Source organism: Erithacus rubecula, assembly GCF_903797595.1.
Source record: "Erithacus rubecula genome assembly, chromosome: 15".
NCBI classification, from domain to species: domain Eukaryota; kingdom Metazoa; phylum Chordata; class Aves; order Passeriformes; family Muscicapidae; genus Erithacus; species Erithacus rubecula.
The window spans coordinates 7,060,704-7,081,207 of record NC_136667.1 but is presented as its reverse complement, the minus strand read 5'-3'; the positions used below and the strand labels follow the sequence as shown (position 1 = coordinate 7,081,207).

Genomic DNA, 20,504 nt, shown 5'->3' with positions numbered 1-20,504 from the left:
CAAGGAGGAGTGAGAAGATATACATAAGATATTAGGAAGAAATTCCTCTCTGGAGGGGTGGTAGGGCCTTGGCACATGTTGCTCTGAGAAGCTGTGGATATCTGGGAGTGTCCAAGGCCAGGCTGGACAGGGCTTGGAGCAACCTGGGACACTGGAAGGTGTCCCTCCCAATTTGGTTTTTTTTTTTTTTTTTTGTGTCCCCAGAAGGGATCCAGTGGGATGCACTGGAATCAGTGGCTAGGCAGCATCCTCCAGAGTCAACTCAGAGGGTGGGTATCTCATAAAGGATAAAAATAAATCATATGTGTACACACACATATATGTACACACAGAGAAAGAATTCCTTAATGCTGCAGACCACTAACAATCATATTTAAAATCACCAGAAACCACAGCTTGTTTTTCTAAAGGCTGCTCAGAAAAGAAGTTGAAACCTCTGCAGTAACTCCTGAACCAGACAAAAGCCCAGGGTGGTTTTGCCCTTGAAAGCTGTAGTTTAAATACAATTGAGAAAAGCTGTGACTTCAAACTCACATACTTGCTGTCAGCTGCTATTTCACTCATGTTGGAATTACCATCCATTCTCAACTGCACAGCTCTCAACACATCATCAGAAAATGAAATAATCACATGAAAATCAGAAGTCTGTAGTTAAATTTTATTTATCAGTTCTATTGTTAAATGACACAATCAAAGTCAGTGGATTGGCCTGTAAATCTACACAATAAGACAGGGTCTATGGTGGGAATCAGTAGAATTTGATATGGTTATGACAAAAAGGTATCCTTATATTCGTACATCCCCTATATACAATAAACAGTATACACAAAGAAAATGCAACTAGTCTCTGTAAACCATGCACACCACAGCATAAAAACAAGATGCACCTCCTGCAACAGGCCTCCAGCTCACCCCAGTTAAGTCCTGTTTACAGCAGTGCCTTTCAGTTTCAAGAGTGAATTATTTTCCCCCGTGAAAACCAAAATACAACTGAGACATCATATTGGCAACTGCAGTTCTCATTAAAAAAAAAAAAATTGCTGTACATGAAGTTATTCTCTTCTTGAAGCTGCTAATGCAGGGTATTGGTTTGCTGCTGCTTTGCTCTCCCCTTGCCCTTGGCAGGGTTGCTGCCCCCAGGCTGCCACACATCAGATGTAAAACCACTCCCAGGTAATTTAGGCATGGAGCTGTAAGATGTTTTCAAAGCCTTCTGCCTCATTTTCTGCCCCCCTGCCTCCATGGTGTATCGAGAATTACAGGTGAAAGGCAACAGTGCAAGTGAGCCTTGTAAGCATCGTGTCCCTGGGCCACAGGGGCTCTTCCCAGGCATCTCTGCCCAGTGCCAAGCTTGGGAGCACTGCAGGACAGATGTTCTGAGCTTGCTGAATGTCTGGCCCAAGCCTTGCAGAGGTTTATATATATATATATATTTTTTTTTTTGCATAGAGATTTATAGGAGCCCCTTGCACCACGTGCCCCGTTTGCTCTCCTGTGGGTCTGGGGGAGGCTGGAGGGCTGCAGGTGTGGCTCTGCACCCCCAGCCCCAGCAAAGCCTGCTCAGCTGCTGCCCCCCATGCACCACACACTCTCCTCCTCTGTGTAACTATGGCTATGGAAAAGCTGGCTTCCATCATTCTCACTCCTCATCTGTCACTGCTATGAAGGGCTCAAGAGCATAGGAAAAAAATAAAGCCCTGTTCTTATCTGGTGTAGCAAAGATTTACTGGAAGTAAATCCTAATTCAAGTGTAAATCTACTTTCATTGAGCAATTCTCTTCATAATATTGCTGGGATTAGAGAGTTTTATGACTTTTTAAAGACACTACACAAATATCGGCAATATAATTTCATCTAGTTTATACCACCAATTATTAAGGAATGATAAATTCAGCATTATGTATTCTAATGGGTAAGAAAGACTTAAAATGAGACACTGTCACAGGATTGTAATTTGGAGAAGGCTTTATGAAACAAACATGAGAATGTGCTGTAACTTTTCCAGAATGGTTAAAATCATACTGCCCTGAAAAATTCTGGAAACAGTGTCTAGAACATCAGCATCGAGCTCAGAAAAGTATGTATGTCTTTTTTTTTTAATATTTTTTTTTAATATGAGATAGACCAAGCTTAAAACTCTAAACAGCAGTAGGTAGAAAAAGTTTAAAATTTTAAATATTTATATAACTAGAGAAATTACTTCTATTCATTTTAAAAGCCAATATTATACATAAAACTAGTCGATAATTTTTCTAGACCTTTGTCGTTCCCTTCACTGTCCACTCGTTAACTTGGTAAATATCATAAGCAGTTGGTGCCCTTGAAAACACATTATTAAAATAAAATTAAGATAAAATCAAAGGGAGAAGGTTTTGTTCATATACTGTATTGTGAGAGTATGCTAAATGCTCGTTATTAGGAAATGAGTTTGCTTCCCAGATAAATTCCAGCCGAGCATCATAAACATTTTCCAGCATCCCGTTTTGTACTGGTAACCAATTTAAGGATCTTTTTTTTTTCACTTCTTTTAAATAAACGTCCAAGCAAACATTTCCCGTGAGCCGAGGTGGCTCCAGCATTTCATAAATAACCCAACAAACCTAAAAAGGACAATTTAATTACACGCTAGGATTAAGTGTTCCACGTACAGTACAACGTTTACTGCAAAGGCAACTGCAAAGGCAACATTTTGACCTCTTTTTGCTCGGGGCCTGGATTAGCATCCCTGGTTAGAGCGGGCGGGTCCCCTACCGCCAGCGCTCCACGTTCTCCGCGTAGTCGGCGCCGGAGCTGTTGTGGCCCGGCCCCCGCAGGCGCGCCTGCTTCTCCCGCAGCATCTTCCTCTGCTCCTGGCGCTTCCGCCGCGCCTCCTGGTGCTCCTTCTGCCGCATGTACTGGTACCGCTGCAAAAACAGGTCCTTTGCATAATCGTACAACTCCATGTCTAAAAAATTGAGGGCCTCGATGCGCTGCTGAGTCTGCCTGTCTATCTCCACGCTGGAGGCCCTTGTGCTATTGTACTGCGTGAACGGCGAGATGAAGTTCATGCTGAAAGTCTTCTCAAAGAGATACTGAGTCTTGCGCTGGAACTCGGTCAGGCCGAAGAACGCCATGCGCTTCAGGTTCTCCTTGGCGCTGTCCAGCAGAACCTTGTTCCTCTGCTCCTCGGGCATCACCGACAGGTTGTAGCAGCCCACCAGGCTGAGGTCGGAGAGCATGCGGACCTGGCGGTTGTTGGCCAGGTTGTAGGGGCAGTCCATGAACTCCTGCAGGGAGCAGCCCGACCAGTCGTCCCCGGCGTAGCAGCTGGGCAGCTCCTCGGTGGTGGGCGAGCGGCCGTCGCACACGTGCAGCGACGCCTTCCAGGTGGCTCCGCGCTGCACGTGGCGCCACTCGCTCAGGTACCGCGACACCGGGTCACGCAGGATGGTGATGTAGTAGAAATTCCTGCCGGGGGAGAGCAGAACACAGCGTTAGCCCTGAGCATTAACACTGCAATCAATACAAACAGGGAGATGCACTTAGAGGCTTTCAGCAGCCCTGCTGCAGAGGCTGCTCGGTGAGTTGCCCTCCACGGGGTGAAGGACGGTGAACAAATCCCCGGGGACAGGGAAGGGCCGTGCCTGCCTGCACACACACAGAGCTGTCTCTGTTTAACAGGTGCTGTCCTACAGAGGCAAGGGAACCAAACACTCCCCTCTGTGCTGGGCTGCCCATGTGGCAACAGGCTCCTGCTGGTGCTCCAGATGATGGCCACCCAGACCTTGGGAGAATACTTCAAGTATCTCCCAGGATGTAAGCCACGACCCAAGCAGGACACAGGTAGCTTTGGCTCTTTTAATTTCCTCGTACAACAGAGCTGCACAGACAGGTTTCCACATTCCCTGAACAGTTGTGGGCCTCAGCTGCACAAGCCCTGAGAGAACACCTCTGAGAAAGGAATTTCCTACAGAACCTTTCCTTTCACAGGCCAGATAAATGGGGTGTGCCCAGAAGCCCCAAACCACTTCCACCCTAACAAAGACCTTGTCAAAGCCCATGTAAATCCTGTTTTATTCTCCTGCCTTCATCTGATACAGCATTGAAATGGTGAGAGACACAAGTGACAAACAAATTAAAGGATGCATTACAGCATTTTGTAAGAGAAAACATTTTCAAGGGAGGTGCTGGCTTTGGTTTGAAACAAAAGGATAGTAGCACATGTGGGGGACATGCTGCAACAGGGAACCCATCAAGCCACCAGCTGGAAAAGCTGCAAGTTCAACCACAGAACTTGCCCAGAGTTCACTCTGGGTACACATTGATATCCACCATCAAACACCATGCTGTCCACCCTCACAGCCTGAAGATGCACACAGCTCTTTGAACCTCCACTAACATGGCCATGGCCTCACCTGGATGATGCTGGAAGAACACCATCAGGATATCAGCCATCTGCTTAAGCAAATGGCATAAAAGTAGCTCAATTGTCCTGCCAGGGAATGCCACTCTTCCAGGGGGTGACACCAAGGAGTGTGTGCCCAGGAGCCCTGAGCCCCTGGGGTGTGATTGCCATGCCCTTGGTGGTGTGAGGAAGAGAAGGACATTAATTGCTTTCTCAAGTGACACTGTGACTGGCCACATTGAAACCAATCTCTGTTCCTCGATGTTTCCTTTGGCAGAAAAGCCACTAGATGTCAATGTTTTACAGAAAATTGCCTTTGAATGGACTAAAAAGTGAATCACAAGCACAAAAAGGATACAGCTGCACAGGGAAAGAAAACCTGGAGAGTCACCATTCCTCTTCCTATTTAGAGCATCCACACTCATGAATAATTAAGTAATGAGAAAGTACAATAAACATGCAAAGCTCAATAAAGCAAATGAGCCCAGTAGAGGGTCAGTGGCTGGAAACAACAGCAGCCAATGCTTGGAGCTGGGACATCACAATCAGCACCACCCCCATGCTCATGCTCACCTGGGGTGGTGCTGCTGCCACCCCCCTGCTCAGAGGGATCTGGCCACACATTCACACAGGCAAAGGGAGCCAAAGCCCCTGCCACCATCCCAAGGAAGGTCCTTTTCCACAGAAGTGCCATTCAGTGATTTCACTGTGAGAGGTGGAGGTAAGAGGGAGCAAAAATAAAGCTCATTTTTTGTGTGAGTGGCAGCTGTTAACCCCACACTGTCCCTTGCAGAGATGGGAAGAGTTTTGCTCCCTGAGAGTTTATCTCAGCAGGTCTCTGGTAGCATTGAAGAACCCAACCTGGCAAAGAGGAAGGGTTTTCCATGAGCACCACCTCAACCAGCTGCTCCAATGGGCAGGAGCTGTCCCTGACTGTGCTTGTGCCTCAGGCTCCTTTCAGCCTTGTCAGGGTCTCCAGCACGGGGAAATGGAGCATCACTGGGAAAAACCCAAGCCCCTTCTTTACCTTCTGCCAGGACTCCTGAGCCTTGGATCTAGTTTATTGGGACACTACACTAAGATAATGACCCAAGCACACAGTACTAATGCAACTAACACACAGCAACAAACCTCTGATGACCGAGGAGGCAAAGCAAAGCCCTGCTCACCCCTGAGCCCCCTGCACATTGCCCACAGGCAATGCAGCTCAGGGGAGAAGGGGGCAGGCACAGGGGTGCTACCAGCTGAAGGAGGAGGCCAACCAGACTGAATGCTCTCAGGTCATCCCAGAAATCGATGGAGAGGAGTTAATGCAAGAAGGGAAACAAACCCTGAGCCAAGATCAATACAGTGAGTGTTTGATGACAGTTCAAACTCTTCAGCCACTTTCCCTTTGTGCTCTTTGGTCACAGGTGCTGACAAAGTGTCTCCCTTGGCTGCTGCAAAAACAAATGAATGAATGAACCTCATGTGCTGGTGGCAGAGACTGTCCTGGAACAGATCACCATGAGCCTGGGCAGGTGTCTCCACCTGTGCCTGCCAGGGAAATGCTGCAGTCCAGGGAGACTGGGGGATGAGGCTGAGTAAAGATGCTCACAGGACTCTGCAGTGAGCATGGAGGTGCCTGGGCTGCCCCACACCCTGAGCTCAGCATGCCAGGGACACCCATGGCATAGCCCAGGCAGGGCCTGAGCACAGCTCACTGAAACAGCCTTGCAGCTGTTATTTATCCCACCTTGTTATTTCCCAGATGAATTCTGCTTTCAAGAAATGAGATGTCTTGGAGAGAGATGCTTTATCAGTTGCTGGGCCAATCTCAGCAATTTTATGCATTTCTCTCTGTGGACACTGCTGAAGGCTCAAGAAAAAATCCAACTCAGATTTTTCCCAGGCTGTTTGCTTTCTCAGCTCCAGCTCAGATCCTTCCCAGGCTGGGGACTTTTCACAGAAATAAACAAGAAAAAGAATGAATAACATAAATTAACACCTGTTGTTGATCACAGAGCTGTGCATGTGCTACCTAATGTTTTACAGAAAGCATGTTTTCAAAGAAGTGTTACCTTCTTAGACCAATGAGTCTTTTCTATTCTGTATTACACACACTATCCCATGTAAGTGCAGTGGTCTTTCAATTAACCACTTCTTATTCCCTTGAAAAAGTTGTGTGTGTGTTGTTATATCCACCATTCCTAGTTGGACAGAGACATCTCTCCTTCTTAAGCCTGCCTATTAAATTCAACCAAAAGAGGCACTGACCCTTTTGGGAACATCAGCTTTGCCCCAAGCCTCTCCTCTGAGTTAGGAATCATGGCAGCTCTAGGAAAGCAGCCATGCTGCTCTGCCTTCATCTGGACTGAGCTTCAGAAAGTCACAAAATCTTTAATGCATCCTCGAGTCAGAGCTGTGCCAGAGATGAATTTGGCCATCAGCACTTTGAGCACCATTCTGCTGCAACTGAGGAAGACTCAAAGCTTTGCAATTATTTTTAGCTCTGTATGTAACAGCTTGTTCTTTCTGCTGTCTCACCAAGGGAATGTTGAGTTCCTGCCCATCACTTGAAGCTTCAGAGCCCAAAACATGTTTGCAGGTAGAGCTCCAACTACTGTGAATCATCCCTCCAACTTAGAGCTGCACTCTCCAGAAATATGGCTTTTCTGATGAACTTGGGTGGCCATGAAGCAGAGAAAGGGAGCTTGAGGGCAACTCACAAAGCAGGTTGGTCCTGGAGGCATCAGGAATGTGGGATGATGTGACAGTGACTTGCTTCTGGTATCTCCCTGAGCACTGCAATTCCCTGAGGAATGCAGGGACTGAACAGTCCCATAATGGTGAGTTTGCTCCTCATGCTGCATCTGCTTGCTCTGAAGGATAATCCTGTGGTCACACAGCCCATTCCTGACAGCTCTCTCCCACCTCTGCCAAACACAGGGGCAGAATGAGACTCCCTTTTTGCAATCTAATCAGTTTTTTAAAAGAATCCTTGCATCAAACTTCTAATTGCAACGTTTAAAAAAAATTAAAGGGAAAAAAAATTGAAGTCCAAGTAAGGAACTGTGAAACCCCAGGGAATGATGACATTGAGTAAAGCCAGAGACTTCAGAGTCTGGAGAAGCTGCCAGGGGAGGATATGCAGGTACCCACACCAGGGTGCACAGGGGGCTCACTGTGTGCAGAACTAAAGAGGTGAGGAGCAGGTGACTCTAATTATGCATCAAAATGGGTCAGAATCTCCCAGAGTCAGAGCACATCTCATCCCAACCCCAGTGCCCCACTGTTTAATTGCCTGCTGAGGTCGAGGGAGGCTGGAGGTCAGACAGGCAGCTGCCATGGCTCAGCCTGGAAACCTGAGCCTGGCTTGATGGAACTATGAGGTAAGGACTGGAGAGGGGAGCTGAAAGCTGAACAGCCACTCACCATTACATCCATTAGTGGTTTAATAGGTGAGGGACTGAGTGACCTTTTCCCATTTCTGCTGAGGAATGAGGCTGTAGCAAGAAGGGCTTTGTAGGTCAGCGAGGGTGAGAAGCCTACAGCCTTTGCACAGGGAGCACTGCAGCCCCAGAAACACCCTCATCTCCCCCACAGACTGTTCCCAGGGGCAAACTAACCCAGGAAAACACAGCTTCAGCACAGGGCTGAGGAAGCAGAGCTATGATTTCCAGGGAAAGTACTGGGACAGTCCCATTCACCATGCAAAAGTAAGGCTATGTTTTAAGCTGGCTCAAACACACAAGTTTGTATCTAGGTCAAACTCAGCCAGATGGCAAACCTGGCTAGGATGTTTGGAGTCACAGACAGGGCTTGTGCAATAAATGACAGGCAATTTTATACAAGTGTCTCCATCTCTTTGAGTGGAGGTGAGGGAGGCAAGGAAATTTGTTAAGTTTCCAAATCTGTGTGGGCTTTTTTCTCCAGTTCATGGACTTTGTGGTACATTTACAGGGCAGTATGAAACCAAGTTCTGCTCCAGGTAAAGATGGATATTTTGAAAGAAAAGTTCACTCTGAAGGTGTAGGGGTAAAGGGACAGATCAGATTTGTGCCACATCCAGGAGAAATGCAAATAAAATAAACTAAAACCCTGCAGCAAAGATTCTGCATATGATGCAAAGGATTAAGAATGGAGCTACTGAAAAAAAGAAAAATAATCATAGGGTTGGCATTTCAGCACCAGAAACAATGCACAATCACCAGAGCCAGCAGGCAGCACAAGGACATCCATGTCCTTCCCCCCTCTGCACAAACCACTCATGCTGCTGAATAAAAATCTAGAGAGCTTGCTTACAAAAGAGCAGCCACACACTTTCTTTCAAAAGCTGAGCAATTTGGGTTTTTCTGAGATGGAAACTTGTCTCAGCTCATCTGACCACAGGAAGATGCTCCTACACTGTGGCCTTGCACCCAGATCTGAGATCCCATCTCCTTCTCCTCCACTGCTCCCAGCAGTGTCACAGGCAGCCTCCTGCACCTCTCCCTCACCCCACACCACCAGGAAACGTCTCTGCCCAGGATTATTTGACAGCAAAGTCACAGACAATGATGGAAGGTCAGGAACACGAACGGTGTGAGTCTCACATTCCTTGTTGTGCCCTCCCCCTGGGCTCCAGAGCTGCTGATGGATTTTAATCTCTGGCAGAGGGTCTCCCAGCCGATCAATCACGGCCACCACATCTCTCTGAGTGTCAAACTCAATTATGCCAGGCTGGGTGCTGAGTGCTTTGCTCCCAGAATCTGAGGTTAATTCCCATCAAGAGTGGCCCACTGAGAATTTAATTTGCTAATACCACAAATTGTTCCTCCAAGAGAAATACCACTGCTGCCTAATTTGTTGGAGTCAGGCATCTGTTTGGAGATCACTCAGAGTGAGGCAAAGTGTTCATTTAATACCCTGACTCATCCTGATTCTTAACAAACTCTGTCACCTAGAGACACAAGCAGAAGGACAGGGGTGAGCATTTTGGTGGGAGCCTCTCCTGCCTCAATCATCCCTGCCTGGAATCTCCCCCCAAAATGAGAATGCCTCTTCCCTGCCAAGAGCTGATCCCCCAGCACAGCTCAGAGATGAAGCCAAAATATTTGGCAAGCCTACTGAGGCAGTGCTGGGAATCAAATGTTTGCATCCACTCTAGATTGGTTCCAGATGCTTCCCAGCAGTGATGGGGATGGCAGTGGCAGCAGTGGAGATGCATTCCTTGTCCATGGGCTTCCCACAGTGCTGCTCTGCTCCAAGGCAGACAAACCATCTCAGACAGGGAGAGGAGCAAGGGGGGCTCTCGAGTTCCCCATGAGCTGCAGGGAAAAGATCTCATGCCCAGTGTTCCATGGCTCTCCATGCCCTGGATCTGGATCTGCAGCCTGGCTGCCCATGCCAGGGTCTCCCCTGCCACTGTCACAGCTCTTGCTGTGACCAGGGAATTGGATAAAAGACCTCAGTGCAGCTCCAGCCCAGCTGGACCCTGGGCTGGCCACTACTTGCTCCTCTTTTTATTCAGTGATTTAAATGAAGCTACACTTCCAGGTCCACCTCATCCAAAATTCAAAGCACAGTAAAATCTAGATGAACAAATCCCTTCTTCATTAAAGAAGTGATGGATAAAGATTATGGGGAGGGAGAGAGGGAAGAACAAACACCCCTTTCCTCAGCAGCAGCCTGCAAGACTACCTGGACTATATTCCTTTACTCTGGGTCTCAGGGTGGCAGAAGCAAATAATGCATTAGCTCTGAAAAAGGGCCTGGAAGGAAAGGAGATAAGTATTTCAGGACTGCGAATTAAAGCTGTTAGCAAATGCAAATTTACATTTCCTCTAAGTAATCATTATGTTTTCACTTCTATCAGCACCCAATGAATCACAGAGATGTTTTGTCTAGAAACACTAATGGTGGGGGTAGGAAGCCAGCAGCCTACCCACAGCAACGGCAGCAGGAGAGAAATGCCAGAGGAGCCCATAAAAAGGAGCAGGATTTTTAAAGAACAGCAATTACACCAGCCCATCACTGCCCGTGAAATTACCAAATATGAAAGATCTGCAGAAAAAAAGCATTTCAGGCACAGAGGAAGGCAGAGATTTAGCAGGTCAAGGTACACATTCATATATGTGCAGGCATGGTATATGCAAACAAAGATAATGAAAATAAGGCTTTAAATCAGTAAAAAATATGCAGCCTCACACACACACATGCTCCCAGCTACCCTCACGCACAAAGTAATTGTGCAGAGTTGCCTGCGGAGGGGAGAGCAGCCCTGCAGATCTGCCAGAGTGGTATTAATTTCATAATTGCCTGCATTATTAAGATCTCTGCAGGATACCCCTGCTCACAACCAATTCAGCAAGAACAGTGACCTTTTAAATTCTTTTTTTCCAGTAGTGCATAAAAAGAGAAGCAAGTTTCTGTTTTTAGACACAGCAAACAGAAGAGTGACTCAGCTGCTGGTGCCAGTCCCCATCCTGGAGTCTGGCATGGGAAAGGGTGGCAGTGCTGGGCAGAGGGGCCCAAACCCACCCCACCCACCTGAGCTGATGGATCAAGGCCTGACCTGCCCTTTGGAAATCCCCAGCTCCCATCACAACCTGTCTAGAGCAGCACAGCTTCCCACTCCCAAGCTCAGTTATATGACAGAGGCATCAGGATGGAGGGCACCAGTGGTGTGGAGCCCCCAGGCTGGACATGGGAGGTAAAACACAAAGAAAGAAAAGAGAAGGTGACAGAAGAATGTGTGTGCCATGCTTCCATCGTGCTGGGTGACAAGCTGCAGTACAGGTGATGATGGATTTGTGAGGTCCCAGCAGCATGCAAGGACTTGGCTTTGCAAAGTGCCTTTCTTGCCTCGGGCAATTATCCCTTAATAAACAGGAAGCAGAGCTGAATTTTGCTCTCAATGAACACTAAGAAAACTCGGGTTTTCCTGCTCCAGGTGTGAGGAGCTGTCCCTGTCCCCTGGAGCTCCTGAAGCTGCATCACACACATGGTACAGCCGTGGAACAGCACGGCCCCATCACAGAGCTCTCACAGATTCATTAAAGAGCATGGCAGATATCCCAAAGCAAAAAGGAGGCCACTGCAACAGAGCTGGTGAATAACCACAGGATGCTGCTATAAATCAGATCTTTACAACAGTATTTACCCCATCTAAATGCTGCTGCAGGAATTAGTTTCAACGTGTAACTGATATTTCTGCGGTGGCAAAGATCGAGGTTTGCAAAGCCTGCACTCCATAAGCAGTGGTTTACAGAGATGGAATAGTGGCAGTTTTTCATTTTCCAGCGTCCACTCACCCTTCCAAGAATCTTAATGCCTCATTGATTCATAATACAGTACATAAAGATTTCATTTTTTCTTGCACACAGTGATATATTATGGAGGCAATCTATTTTGCCACTGAAAAGTTTGCTTAGTAGAGAAATTTGGAGTTTTGACATTCAGGAAATTACAGTCATCTGTAAAGCGCGATTGATATGCCAAGGCTAACATTTTCATTGCACTTATGGAGCCAGAATAACTATGCTAAAATATTTATTATATTCTTAAAAAAAAAAATCCGACTTCTTGTTTATAAAAAGCATACATTTAGCAATAAAAAAGCTTTATCCTTATATCCATATATATTCTAGCTATGTCCTAAACACTCAAAGCCACATACACTCCTGACCAGATGAAAATACTTTAAATAATCAAATAAAACCAATATTTCAGACAGGCTCTGCGTGTGCAAGCAGAAGGCACAACCTGACACGTGGCTGCACAGAGCTGAACAAAAGCAGAGAAATGAGACAGGGGCTGCCCCAGTGAACCTGCCCAAGGCCCCTGGGGCTGTGGACACTCGTGCTGCCAGCCACAGCCACCCACAGGATCACTGAAGCCTGTGTGCTCCATTGGCAGGTTCTGTGCTAATATGATCCAGGGGGAAGAGGGTGCAGAGGGCTCTGGTCTCAGCTTGGCACGCACACTTGTCTTCTTTATGAACACATCAGTGTGTATTTAGAAGTTGTGATTTATCCAATATCCTGAGTGCTCATTGCAAATTCATCCTCGCTGCCTGAACACCCCTCCCAACCCCTCTGCATGTGACAGCAGCTACTACTGAACATCCTGCTGGAGAAACCTTGGAGCTCTCCAGGAAAAGATCATACAGTCAGCCCCAAGAGCTCTGCATCTCCCACAAGGGAAAATTAACTCCAGAGAGGTATTTATAAAATCATTTGTTACTATATCAGAGCTCAATCAATTCTCTTCAATAATACATAAAAGGAGGAGGTTTGGCTCACACGAAAGAACGTAATTCCTTCACAAGCCATTTGCAGATAATCTTCTGTATGCCAGTTAATACATCCCATGATAGGTTATACAAAAGAGCTTTAAAAAACTAAATGGAGGATATGTAGCACATAAAAAAGGCACATCAGTGCAACTTGTATTTTGCTTATCATAACTATTGTGCATACAGAAATCCAAGGAAAATCCTTCCCAGTCTTTCTAAAATTTTGTCAAAGCAAGCATCTATTGAAAACATTTTTGCAATATAATTAATGAACTGATACTAATGTAATTCTCAGCCTGCTGCCAAAAGAAGGATAGAGGAACGGACAGTGTATTTACAGCTGCAACTTCTACAGTTTTAATTTCAGCTCTCATTGATTCCATTGAGCATCATGAGACTTTATAATGAAGAAATCTGTATCAATTGAAAATACCAAGTGTGCTCCTGCCCCACTAGGGCACTACTGTAATATCATGTAATGGAAGGGGATTCTCATTTAATTGAATTGGAAATGAAACACATATTAGCTAAGAAAACTTAATCAGTGCAATAATATTAAAATGGGCCACTCAGACAAACTATACTGATTAAGTCACTTGCAAACATTTCCGTAATCATCACCGAGACTTGTGGCGTTAATGATTTAAACTCACTTTTCTACTCCAGGGAACAAAACTGCAATTTCATAGCAGACAATTAGAATATTTTAAGCCCTCTCTCACACACTACAATACAGTCTCCTGCAGAAGCAGAGAGCCTCATCCTGCAAGGATATATCTTGAGCTCTGACATACAAGGTCTGCATGGATACTGGGATGTTTGATTTAAGATGGGACACAGCTCTGAAAGCACCTGGCTGGCTGGGAAGTGTTTCTGAGGCACTGGCTGTGGTTTCTCTGCAGACTTCATCTTTAATCCTGACTTGTTACTGATGGCACACTGCACCGCAACACTGAGCTCCAAATGGCTCCCAGCAGACCAGGATTTTAAAACTTGTATTCACACACAGTTGACATAACTGGATTTAAAATTTTCATGGAACAGCAGAGTGCATTTCTAGTAAAACTCCACGGATGCATTTGTTGTGTCAAAGCTCAGCTGAGAGGGGTTTTACATCAGCTAAGCAAGCAAGACTAAGTAAACATTACAAGATGTGCAGAACATCTTGTTTCCTACGTCTGCCAGTTCCACCCCAAACATTTAGCAGAAGTTATCTTACTCAGTCTGAATCAGTGAGGATAATGCCCTTAGAAAGCCATGTTAACAGAAAATGTCACTTTAGCCTCTCATACAACCCTGTACAAACCCAGGGATGTGTCCATTGTGTTGTGCTCAGGACTATCCACACAGTCAGTCCAAGCTCGTGATGTGCCTGGAAACTGGAGACTGAGCTGGCAAAACCAAAAAAATCGTGGCAGTCAGTGACAGCACATTCAGCACTGACATCAGCTCGGACACATTGAGTTTTTTGAATTTCAGATGCCCCCTATACTGTTAATTAATTTGTAGCATTAAGATATTCAAAACCCTACTTGCAGACAGTCAAAAGCAAATTCAATTTTTCCATCTTTTCAGTGCCGTGAAGCAAAATCCAGCCAAAGCAGCAGCTGAGCTGAGGCCACCACAGAGAGGCAACAACCTGGGCTGGGCAATGAGAGGTGTCCAGCTGAAGGACTGGCACTGCCATGCAAAATGCCCCCAGTTCCACTGCCCATGAACAGAAATACTTGCTTCACCTTTTGCTCTGGCTCTCTCACTGTAAGGGTGAAGATCTGACCTTTCTTGAGCAGCTTCTCACTGCAGTTCTAGAGCCCTGAGCTTCCAGCCCTCACCACCCACAGCCAAACATGCAGGGAGCACTTTGAACCTCAGCTGGAGGGAAATCTTGCTTAGGTTAGCTGAGAAACCCTTAAAACCAAGCTGATTTCAGCTGAAGCCAAAGATAACCTACCCCTGCCAGAAGGGATATGATGAACATGGTATGATAAACCTAAAGCAAAATAAAACACATAAAATGTAGGGTTATTCACTAAGGTCACAGTTCCTTCCAAAAGGATCTGCCATTGCTCCTACTCCCCTAACCTCGTCCCCAAAATATAAAAGAATAAAACAAAAAAACAAAACAAAACAAAAGGCAAGAAGCAAAACTCCTCTATGAGTAGCAAGAAATGGTTCAAAACAGTTTTTTTCTTATCTGTGAGTTATCTCCTGAAATATTTTCAGAAGACACAGTTCTACTCCTTCATGGATTATTCTGGCTAAAAATGTGTGTGACATTTTAATTATCAAGTACAAATGTTACTGCAAGTAAGCAATGAAACAGATGGTGTCCTGAATTTTACAGTACAGCCACATTTTCCAGCTCAAATTTACAGTTCACCAATCATCAGCTTTAAGTTCTGTCTCTTCTGCTTCTTCCCTACCCATCTAAAACACCACAACCCTCCAAAGCTGAGAGAGCAGCTTTGGGAAAGTTGGGAAATTTTGGGAAATTCAACCCAAGCTGTCCTTCTCCAAGCAAATGTTTTCAATGAGGAAACAAAGTGGAGCACAACTCTGTACATCAAAAAAGCATGGCAGGTAAGAAATGGGAGAGCACTGAGGAACTGCCCTACTCTGATCCTGACACCTCCATCTCCATGAAGGACATGATTTGCTTATCTCATCCTCTTCCTCAGTGAACTCCACTCATATCAGTTTAAGTCCTGAGATTTGCTCCTCTGTCCATCTGGTGTATTCAGCAGTCCCCACAGAGGGTGTCCCCGAGGGGAAGGGACAGGATGGAATGAGTGTCCCTTCAGGATCCACCAGTGCCAAGTCCCACATCACTGAGGAACAAGAGAGGAGCAAAGCCAGAAGCTTCTCCATTAATTGTTGGTCTACCATCCTTCCAAAAAACCCTCAATGCTTAAGATCAGAGTTGCAGTTCACATGTTTATTTCCTTCCTCTTACAAAATATGAAATATAATCCAAGACACAGGAGCCACAAATGTGGATGAGGACAAGGAGGACCTGGGAATACTCATGGATTGACAACACCATGGTAAATGTGGTCCCTGCTTTGAGGAGCTTTATTACCCAATTCAGACAACACTCCAGGAGTGTGAGTCCAGTGACTCCTGGGGAACAGATGGAGCAGCATCCCCAGATTCAAGCAGCAAACACAGTGAGTTTTCAGCTGTCCCTCTTAACTGTGTGTGGCCAGGCTGAGGAGCTTGAACAGGCTCTTGATTTAACAGGCTGTGACCAAACTGAATCCTGGAAAGCTTTCCTGATACTCCACTCCATTCATCTCCACTAAAAGGGAGCTGCTGCTGGGGCTTATGGCATCAGTGCTGCAATTATGACAAGGAAACATTTTCTGGGAAGGTGTCCCAGAAAGTAATACACTGAAAATTTCCTCTCACCACCTGCAGTACTGAGCAAGAACTCCTCTCACCATCAGCACCAGCTTTGAGCCAGGTCTCCAAGGAAGGGCACCCCTCCTGCCATGCCCCTGTGCTGGCACAGGGCTGGGACCACCAGCTCTGCTCTCCCCATTCAGCTTGTGCAGACACCCCTGGGACATGGAAGCATTCCTGCAAGGATCAGACAAAGGGAGATACTGTACAGGCCCAGGCATGGATCTTTTGGACCCCAGACTTTCCCATTTTGTTCTGAAATGGAGCAGAGCTCTGGAGGTGGAGGGGCCATTTCCAGCTTTGCAGACAGGCAGTGATGCTCAGTCACAAAAGCATCTGCAATGTGGGCTCTGCTCTTGAATGCAAGGTTTGTCACTTAATCCAGCACCACGCTGGCATCCAGGGGTGAAGGTGGCAAGATCTGTGGTGCTCCTCTAAGCCCACCTGGAACTTTTTCCTAAAGGGAACCAAACAGGGAGCTTGTAGATCAGAAGGGATCTGAGGATTGAGCTTTTCCTAGAGCACAGCTGCTTTAACAAAACTTTCCAATGAGCTCCTGAACACCCAGGGACACATGCCTGGGTATTTTGTCCCTAGGGAGAGAAGCCAAAGCAATGTCCAGTGTCCTCAGTGCCAGGGTACCCAGCCTGGTTTGTGGCAGATCGATGCTTCTGCATTTGAACTCAGCCAACAGGTGCTCCAGAGCATGATGAAGTGCATGGCAGCAGTCAGGCTCTGCTCTCAGTCACACTGGCAGCTGGATTGCTCCAATAAATAAACCTGAAAATCGACTGTCTGAGCAGCAACAGCTTCTTCCTATGTCTCCATCCCTGGAGGGGTTAATCTAGAATTATCTAATTTATTCCCAAATTGCAGAAGTGTCTTTCCCCATTTAGCAGATTAAGAAACTGTGCTCTACCAAATTTATCTGAACAATTCATTCCCATGAAATTACACAGGGTTTTGAACTGAGGTTGATATACTCCATTGTATCTGCAGGCTAAGCAATCCACTGAGGGGCCAGATTAAAGCACAGCCAAACACCACCTGAGTGGGCTTTTCTAACAAAGCATCAGTGCAGGGATGGGGACAAGAGCAGCAGGTGCAAAAGGGCTCCCAGCAGTGGTAATCTGGGCCAGAGCTCAGGCACAAGAGCAGCATCTTCAGCTGCATCTCCCCCATCCTGTCATTAAAACAGCAGCACCCCCATAACTCATTTCAACATACTGCGACTAGGCTCCTCTTCACATTATTTTAAACAAAATGACACTTTCTCTAGACACTTAAATGCATCCTGGTCTCATCACATCAACAGAGGAAGCATATTTTTTCTGTTTATGTGAAAGGTGATATTGGATGCATCACACATTGAAATCGTTTGCTGGCTTCCTCTCTTGACATAAGTAAGGGGAAAGAAAGTCAGAGAAGACAGATTTTAAAGATGTATGCATATGCATGATCATTTTCTAACCTAGAACATTATTAAATTCTTTCATATATTCATGTGAGAACTGCAAAAGATTATGAAAGGAGAGATGCTATCACTCATACTTTCCCAGAGCAAGGATTAGGGAGCTTTCCTTCTTAATAGAAGCTATATATTTAAATACTAGCTGTTTTGCCAAGCCTTAGTTAGTACTGGCCAACAGAGGTGCAGCTCACATCCCTGCTTTGCACAATAAACCTGCCTGCAGGTCCAGCCCAAATACAGGGCAAGACTGACAAGAGATGTCACACACTTGTCAGAGCTTTGACCTTTTTATGAGTACTAAATGCCTTTATATGTCTTCAGTTTCACAGGTCTAGCACCCTCTACCAAAAACACACCCCACATGGCCCATCCAGCTTCTTCTCAGCCCTTGGAGAGCTGAGCCCTGCCAAGGCCTGAGCTGTGGTACCCAGAGGCGTTGCAGAAATCTTCTGGTTTGCGAGTGATGCTAAATTCATCTAAACAGCTTTATTTATGAGTGGTGTTACCTCCCACTTCTTGGGGAGACAGATCTGCCACTAGAATTGCCTTTTCCTGCCTGTAGAAACTGTAACTGCATCAACATTACACAATTATTTTAAAACCACTATTTAGATAGCTCTATGGTAATGGATATGTACTCCAACTCCAGTGCCACAGAATTTGCATAGCAGAATTTTTTATCATGCTTCTTAGAGATTAATAATTTAAAGCAAGTTGTAACTGTGCTAAGATTTAGTCTTATGTTTTCATCACTGCTTTATATTCTCATAAATATCCAACATTCCCAAGTACATAGGAATCTGAGATGGTATTCAAGAGAAAAAACTGCAACCAATATATCTTCCATTTATGGAATTGAATATAAGATCATATTCAAAGTGCTGCATTTACTGACTGATTTTGAATACATAAAATATATAGCCATTGCAAATTCACCTTTCATTGCAAAGCTTTGTTCTTGTAGTGACATAACTTATTGCCAGATTAGAGCCCCAAGTACAGCTGGGTCGTTTTTTGTGTTCTCCATTCCCACAAACACGACTGGCAGAGACAGGTCGTGCTCTCTATCAAAGTTGTGCTTACCACACAGCAATATTGCAACACGTCCCATTAGAGTTATGTCTGCTGAGACTGTGAGCACAGACTTGGCTGCAGGCACCTCCTAATGGAATTACATAATTGGAGGCATGTCATCTAAATCTGAACAAATTGGATTCCCTTGTCATGCACTATTGAATCAGAACGGGAAGAACACTCCATGCTGTTATCTGTGGTAAACCCATGGTGGCAAATCCAGCGTCACTAATATTTTGATAATGTGATGTTTATTAAAAATGGGAGAGAAGAAAAAAAAAAATAGATAAAAGTTTCATGTAAGGCATGTCAAAATCATGTTGCACGGAAAAATGAGCTCATCTGAGCTTTCAGACTGGGAATTACGTTAATGGTTTATGATGGTTGCAATGTTAGGAAGATGTAACTGAAGAGCCACGCAAGGCTGGCTGCCTGTAGCAGCCAGGGAAGAGCAGACAAGATTTGAGACAGCTCTGCCCCTGGCAGGAGTGACAGCCACCAAGGTGTTTGCTCTGCCACAGCCCCTCCTGCCCAGCCTGTGGCAGATCACAGCATTAACATTCCCATCCTGCAACTCAATTCTCCAGCCCTTGCAATTCACAGGCATGCCCTGCTTTTAGTTTACAAGCATATCAACTTTAATTTGGAATTACTGGAGGAATCATAACGAGGGAGCAATAACTTTGAGCACACTGAACTGCGCATTCAGGGCAAATTTTCACTGAGTGCTCAGCTCGACCTCCAGCTCTGCACGTATGAAAGAACAGAGGCATTAATTACATTACCAGAATCACTAATCAGCTCATTGCATCTTTACATTTCATCAGCTAAATGCTGGTGCAAAATGAGAGGCTTTTTTCACCCTGTAATTCAGCTCTTCAAGCCTCACCAGGATACTTCCACAAGCACATGGAATGAATCATTAACAAAAACAGCAAGAAAAAAGAAATTAATTTTGAAGCCTTACAGAATTAATGGTTCTCATGAATTAACTGTGGGCCAGCTCAGGCTCCTGTGTCCACACCAGGCCATAAGGGCACGTCATGGATGGAGCTGTCCCCGAGGCAGAAGAATGTGATGAGCTGGAGGGGCAGAGCACCCACCCACTGTCTGGTCCAGGTGATGGGTGGAGGGTCTGCAAGGACAAGAGGGGTTTTGGCAGCATGACTCTCCTGGGGCTGGCACAGTGCAGAAATTCAGGTTTCAGTATGCCAGCAGCACACTGGCTGCACACTAACAGCTCCACTGCCTGTGCCACAGCAGTGCTGCAGTCCTGCAGGACTGTGCCAAAAGCTGAGCTATACTCAGTGTGAGGGAGAAACTGTCAGATCACCAAATTACCTCGAGTTGTGAGAGCACACAGCAGGGAAAAAAGTGTTAACTACCTAGTGAGCCTGTAGAACAGCACTGCCAGGAGGCAGGTGAACATTGACTGTGAGCTCTGTGAGCTTTGAGCATGCCCCCAGTCACAGCACAGGATCACACCAAGGTCCAGCAGGATCACAGCACAGGCAGCCCCACTGCAAAGAGACCCCCAAAAAGCTGTACCCCTAAAATCTGCACAGCTGCCTGCTCTAAAGGGCCATTAATCTACATGGACAAAAGAACTACTTGAAGAACAACTGCTCCTTAGAGCTGCCCAGCATCATATTTTCAGCCAGGTGGGTTTCTCTGTCATGGGTTGGAAAAATGGCATCTTGCTACCAACTCAGCTGCTGAGCTCCCAGGACTAACTGTGCCACAGAAAGCAAAAAAATGTGGTGATGGCAGGAATGGGGCAGCTCCCCACAGAAGGGAAAGAAGCAATGATAGGAGAGCCCATGCTCCAACTGTGACAGTTCCCAACTGTGACCACTTCTCCAATGCCACCATGTGGTCCTGCCTTGATGGCAGTGCACAAATATTTAGTGATATTG

At 45.9% G+C, this 20,504-nt stretch overlaps 1 protein-coding gene across 1 annotated transcript in view; it reads right to left on the bottom strand.

Annotated features, from left to right (window-relative positions):
- Window positions 1–644: 644 nt before the first annotated feature.
- The window catches only part of HS6ST2 (heparan sulfate 6-O-sulfotransferase 2), a 125,841-nt gene continuing 105,981 nt past the window's right edge, over window positions 645–20,504 (bottom strand). Inside the window, exon 2 of the mRNA XM_079318926.1 lies at window positions 645–3,447. Within this exon, the coding sequence (XP_079175052.1) occupies window positions 2,748–3,447 (700 nt within the window). The 3' untranslated portion in view covers window positions 645–2,747. The remainder of the gene's footprint in view (window positions 3,448–20,504) is intronic.